This window comes from Triticum urartu, chromosome 5A (genome assembly GCF_056163025.1).
Source record: "Triticum urartu cultivar PI428250 chromosome 5A, HENAU_Tu73, whole genome shotgun sequence".
NCBI lineage: Eukaryota > Viridiplantae > Streptophyta > Magnoliopsida > Poales > Poaceae > Triticum > Triticum urartu.
Window position 1 is genome coordinate 523,511,366 of NC_141877.1, and position 6,000 is coordinate 523,517,365.

The following is a 6,000-nucleotide window of genomic DNA, read 5'->3' on the forward strand; positions in this document are numbered from 1 at the left end:
GAGTAGGACTCCCCCCTTGGCGCGCCCTCCTCCTAGGCCGGCCGCCTCCCTCCCTTGCTCCTTTATATACGGGGGCAGGGGGTCACCCCATAGACACAATAATTGATCATTGATCTCTTAGCCATGTGCGGTGCCCCCCTCCACCATAATCCACCTCGGTCATATCGTAGCTGTGCTTAGGCGAAGCCCTGCGTCAGTAGAACATCATCATCGTCACCACGCCGTCGTGCTGACGAAACTCTCCCTCAACACTCGGCTGGATCGGAGTTCGAGGGACGTCATCGAGTTGAACGTGTGCAGAACTCGGAGGTGTCGTGCGTTCGGTACTTGATCAGTCGGATCATGAAGACGTACGACTACATCAACCGCGTTGTGCTAACGCTTCCGCTTTCGGTCTACGAGGGTACGTGGACAACACTCTCCCCTCTCGTTGCTATGCATCACCATGATCTTGCGTGTGCGTAGGAATTTTTTTGAAATTACTATGTTCCCCAACAGGTTATACCTGGCAATGGCGATATTTTGACGTGCTACCTTCTTGAAGGCATTGTTCGGATATGCTCAGTCTGATTCTTCAGGGTGAAAACCTAGATTCTAGCCTTTGGTGCTTCGATCCGGTGACGACGGCACTTGAACGTCGTTACCTTCTTGAAGGTGTTGCTGTTGAAGAATCTCATCGTCTATGTGGTGTCATGAGATAGTTGATGTGGATATGGTCATTGATATAGTTTGTGAAACATAGATCTGATCACTTTGGGTATTTTCTTTTCTCGCCTACGCATAGCTTTGGTCTTATTTGACTTTGCTATTTGCCGACATGTTTTTTGCGTGCGTGTGTTGATGTTGGCTGTGTGCATCCTATCTATGCAGAGGCCGGATGTTGCTCATTATGTTTGTATTCTCTTGATGCTCCATTTTGAGCTAATAAAATACATCCTTTGTCGAAAAAGAATTGTTTTTTTTGAAGCTGCTATGGCGGGCAAAAGCCGGCCTGAACCATTTTCATTTTCATAAACCAGAACAAGATACAACGCAACGACTACAAGATGTAGCACACGACACCCACAAGAAGGTACAAGGGAACAGAGAGAGAGAGAACCGAGACGAACTATGCCTAGCAGTACAAGCCTTGAACCTGGCCTCCAACAGAACTGGAACAAACCGAGAAGAGAAGGGAGGAGTCTTGTTGGATCAATCGAACGGATACTCGACGTCAAGACGATGGAGAGGAAAAAGTCCCTGGCCTGCCGAGCGATCACTCTTGAACTTGAAGACCTAGGAGAGTCATAACGCCGTCAAAGGGCATCCCATCACCGAGGTGACATCGCGAGAACGAAAGTCGCTGATGCCACCGAAGGGCAATGTTCCATCGAGACGAGCACTGCACCTCCTCTTGGTGTCACATCGACCACCTTCACAAAATGAGCAAACCTGGGCACCAAACAAAGCAACAAGAGCCTGCAACATTTTCGAAGGACGACGAACACCGAGACCTCACCGCCGCCATGAACATCCCTGAGAGGAGGCCAACCAGAGCTAGAGAGGGAACCAGAACTTAGCATGCCCGGAATCAACACAGCACTTCCATCACCACCACCTACAAAACACATGCCCCCGCCGGCCACCCACGAACCCAAACCTCCCCCTACAGCCAGCCCCATAGTGACAACCCTCCACAAGAACTCCACAAATGACGTCTCCAAGGAGAAAGTGATGGAAAACCAACACCGTCATCCGATCTGACAACACCCGATCTAAGGTTTTCACCCGGAGTCTGGATCAAAGTGTTGTGGGGTTGCAACAGGCTCCTCGACGGCACCCCAAGGAGGGAAGCGACGTCCACAGACGCCGTTGCCGCCGGCATCGACAAGGTCTTTGCAAGATTTTCATCCGGATCTGTGCAACCCACCATCAGCTCCCAATGCAGCCGACGCCACCAAGGGAAAGCCGGAGCAGACCGGTTCGCACAGCCGCGCAAATCTGGGCGGACAGCACGAACCCATGCCGCACTCGCTACAAGGGAACGCAAGCAACTCGCAGAACTCGCTGAAGGGAAGATCACCACCCGCCGCCGCCTGCCTCCACCACCAGAGCCGGACGTGAGCAGTACATCCCCGCCGCCGCCGCCACAGGCCCGCCGGGCCCAGATCCAGCCCGCTCGGACCCCAGGATGATGCCCTGCCACCGCCCGCTCTCCACTCCACGACCTCACGCCCACCACTGCTGGGGATCCGCGCTGACTGCGGCCGCCGCCAACCTATGCCAGATCCACCGCCCCGCCTGCGCCACGTTCGCGCAGCAACCCCCACATCTTCCACCGCCCGGCGACAAGTGCTGGAAGGGACCAATATACAATCATTCAAATGGGATGTATCATGGATACACATGTATTGTCAATATACTCTGCTTGAGCTACAACTCCATAAAATTTTGTTTCACGTAGAATCCTAATTCTATCCTTCAAATTCAACATCTATAATTTTTTTAATATGATCAAATACAATTTACATTAACCAGTTGTTTCGCACCGACTTTAAATACAATTTTTTTCCTTCTAATCTTCTAACCTTTATGTACACGCAGCTAGCTCCAGCTTCGATGTCATGCACCCAAATTCGGAGTTCGAATGCTTGATTCGTCTTAGCAAACTACTGAGATCATCTGATTTTATGGATGATGATTGCTGCGTCTTTGGTGTGGAGATACTACAAATTGATGTCTTCTCCCCCGAAAGGAAAGCTATTGCGAAGGATACCACAGTTCAGAACCTCTTCATCCAGAAGAATAGATTCATCGAACAGACCTACACCGTGACCATAAAGGACTTTCTTCAATTGAATTCAAAGGATCGCATCTGCTCACCTACATTTGAATTGGGGGGACATAAGTGGTAGTGACCTGTTTCAGTATCCTTTGACTTAACATATATCAAATGACAGTACTAATTTCATACTGCTCAGAAGCATTTAGGATACATTTTATTTTGCCAAGGGGGTTTATCTTTATGGACTAGTAAATGTTTGTGCAACACAAAATCTTTTGTCAAGTAGTGATTTTAGTTATCCCAACTGAATTTTTTTTAGGTGACCTCTAAGCATGCAAAGGGTTGGATAACTCTACTCCCCTTTTACCCATGAGTGTTAACTTATCAAATCATCAAAATATAATTTCACTGTCACTTGACATGTTTGCCAGCAGCATATTTACCTGTAGCTTTATATGTTCTTCCGATTTCTTTCAGTTGAGATTTCTTAAAGGATTGAACTCGTATTGCATGTTATCCCCAGGTACGTCGGCATATATCCACGTGGTGAACAGGGCAGCACTGGCTGGCTCTCTGTGTACCTGTACCTGGACGCCGTGGACGACGATTTCCCCTGCAAATCCGGGCTGGCTGTTGAACTGGCTCTGTCCGTCGTAGACCAGAAGTACGGGTTGAACCACATCCGCAGACGCATAGGTTGATTCAACTGGCTCGCCTTGCTATCCCTTTGTTTGTTCTGCGTTGATCTTGACTGATTATATATCTATGAATCTTGCCATGGTTGCAGGATTGGTGGTGTTTCCGCGTGACTGTCAACATCGATGGGGTTTCTCCAAATTCTGCCCGCTCAGCATGATCATGGACAGGTCCAGAGGCTACCTCGTGGAATCGAGCTGCGCTATCGAAGTGGGGATGGCCGTCGTTGGATTGTCGAATTAGTGATGGCTAGCTTAGATCTTTGATTTGTTAGTTAGTAGCTCATGCCCTGATGATGAACATACAATGCCCTTTCCTTGATCCTAATGGCTAGTATCTAAGAACTCGTGACGATCATACGGTAGTAACGATGGTCGACAAAGTGAACACCGTGGGTTGAGATAATGATAGATATTGTGGGGGTAATTTTTGGAAATAGTTGTTCAGTATGCCTGGATGCTAGCTGCAACAGTCGGCTTGCCCTTGCTAGATTCTTAGTTTCTGTTTTAACTCTGCTTCTGGTGTGCCACTAACAACTGCCAAAATTATGAGATTATAATGAACTCTACATACACATCAGATGCAAAATTCATGTGCAATAATCCCAATTCCAGCTTAGAGGCGACCCAGTAAACTCAGAAAAGAATAGACGATCACAAGTAAAGTCAACGTTCTGATTCATCACCGTCATGACAGCAAGCTGATCCACATCCCGATCGCAGCGAGGCAGGAAATCCTCGCCAAGTCCGGCAACGCCAGGCGGCATCCGCACGCGCTGGAGCTTGGAGGTGGCGGCATGGCAGTCGGGAAGGCCGGCGGGGGAGGCGGTGACGGCGGAGGAGGAGGCGGCGCGCCCACGGCGACGGAGAACTTCATGCCGCCGAGGCAGTGGCCGGTGATGTTGCAAATGAAGTAGTAGTCCCCCGTCGCGGCGAGGTCGACGACGTCTCGGCCCGACGCCCACTTGCGCACCGTCTGCCCCGCCGTCGGCTCGCACGTCTGGAACGCGTCCCGCGTCACCCGGTACACGTCGTGCTGCCGCGGCACGTAGTTGAACGCTGCACCGGCCAGCGAGCCATCGAGCGGCAGCGAGCGTCAAGACCACTGAAAGATATATCTTGTGCTGGGGACTAACGGAAATGGTTCATACCGAGCGTGTCGCCGGTGGTGAAGTTGTACTTCTGCGACCAGGCCAGGTAGTTGGGGCCGATAGTCCACCCGTCGGAGTCGCCGACGGTGTACTCCGTCGCGCCGGCGTGGCGTGGGCCTGCTATGGCCGCCGTCGCAAGGAGAAGCAGTAGGATGCCGGTGGAGGCCATGATTGGTGGGAGAGACTAGCTAAGAGGGTGTGTGTGCGTATGAGGGGACGACGACTTTGGACTTTTTCAGTAGAAGATGTTTTTGCACAAGTTAGGTGGTGTTCTTTCATTTCATCACGCGCCTCTGTCTATGTTTCCCGGGGTTGTTGCAAGTTGCCATGGTCGTTGTCGCTCACTGGCTAACGTGTCTGTCACAATTAAGCTTAATTTTGACATCAAAGCCGATGTCAAATTTATCATTTTTTGTCTCTCGTGCATTTTTTTTCAAATTTTGATATCAAAATTTGTGACAACATCAAATGATGTTGTGTCAATGCATTATTTTTTCAAAACTTTTCGAACATTTTTTAATGCGCAACCATGGTTCGATGCATCGGTAGCACCAATTACCCAGGTGGCCAGGTGCACCAGATGCGCTCTTGAGAGATGCCAATCGAAAACACATAACTTAATGGGAAACCATTTGCCAAACTAGCAAGCCTGGCACCATTGTTGAAGAGAATAAGAGGGGCAGACTCGGGACTCGCTGATACGTCTCCAACGTATCTATAATTTTTGATTGTTCCATGCTATATTATCTACTGTTTTGGACATTATCGGGCTTTATTATCCACTTTTATATTATTTTGGGGACTAACCTATTAACCGGAGGCCCAGCCCAGAATTGCTGTTTTTTGCCTGTTTTAGGGTTTCGAAGAAAAGGAATATTAAATGGAATCCAAACGGAATGAAACCTTCGGGAACGTGATTTTCTCAACGAACAAGACCCAGGAGACTTGGACCCTACGTCAAGACACAAAAGAGGAGGCCACGAGGTAGGGGGGGTGCGCCTACCCACCCCCCAGGCGCGCCCTCCACCCTCGTGGGCCCCCTGTTCCTCCACCGACGTACTCCTTTCTCCTATATATACCTACGTACTCCTTTCTCCTATATATACCTACGTACCCCCAAACGATCAGATACGAAGCCAAAACCCTAATTCCACCGCCGTAACTTTCTGTATCCACGAGATCCCTTCTTGGGGCCTGTTCCGGAGCTCCACCAGAGGGGGCATCGATCACGGAGGGCTTCTATATCAACACCATAGCCCATCCGATGAAGTGTGAGTAGTTCATCTCAGACCTACGGGTCCATAGTTATTAGCTAGATGGTTTCTTCTCTCTTTTTGGATCTCAATACAATGTTCTCCCCCTCTCTTGTGGAGAACTATTCGATGTAATC

The 6,000-nt window shown here is 49.6% G+C and overlaps 2 protein-coding genes across 2 annotated transcripts in view; one reads left to right on the forward strand and one right to left on the reverse strand.

The window, feature by feature from the left end:
* LOC147972450 (uncharacterized) overlaps window positions 1-3,854 on the forward strand; it is a 73,231-nt gene extending 69,377 nt beyond the window's left edge. Inside the window, exons 4-7 of the mRNA XM_087523068.1 lie at window positions 2,354-2,387; window positions 2,584-2,890; window positions 3,288-3,460; window positions 3,552-3,854. Coding sequence (XP_087379194.1) covers window positions 2,354-2,387; window positions 2,584-2,890; window positions 3,288-3,460; window positions 3,552-3,703 — 666 coding nt within the window. The 3' untranslated portion in view covers window positions 3,704-3,854. The remainder of the gene's footprint in view (window positions 1-2,353; window positions 2,388-2,583; window positions 2,891-3,287; window positions 3,461-3,551) is intronic.
* Window positions 3,855-4,036: 182 nt separating this feature from the next.
* Window positions 4,037-4,882, reverse strand: LOC147972451 (basic blue protein-like). Its single transcript, XM_087523069.1, has 2 exons — window positions 4,611-4,882; window positions 4,037-4,518 (listed from the first exon to the last, which is right to left on the reverse strand). The coding sequence occupies exons 1-2, from the start codon at window positions 4,777-4,779 to the stop codon at window positions 4,148-4,150; spliced, it is 540 nt and encodes a 179-aa protein (XP_087379195.1). The 5' UTR covers window positions 4,780-4,882; the 3' UTR covers window positions 4,037-4,147.
* Window positions 4,883-6,000: the final 1,118 nt, after the last annotated feature.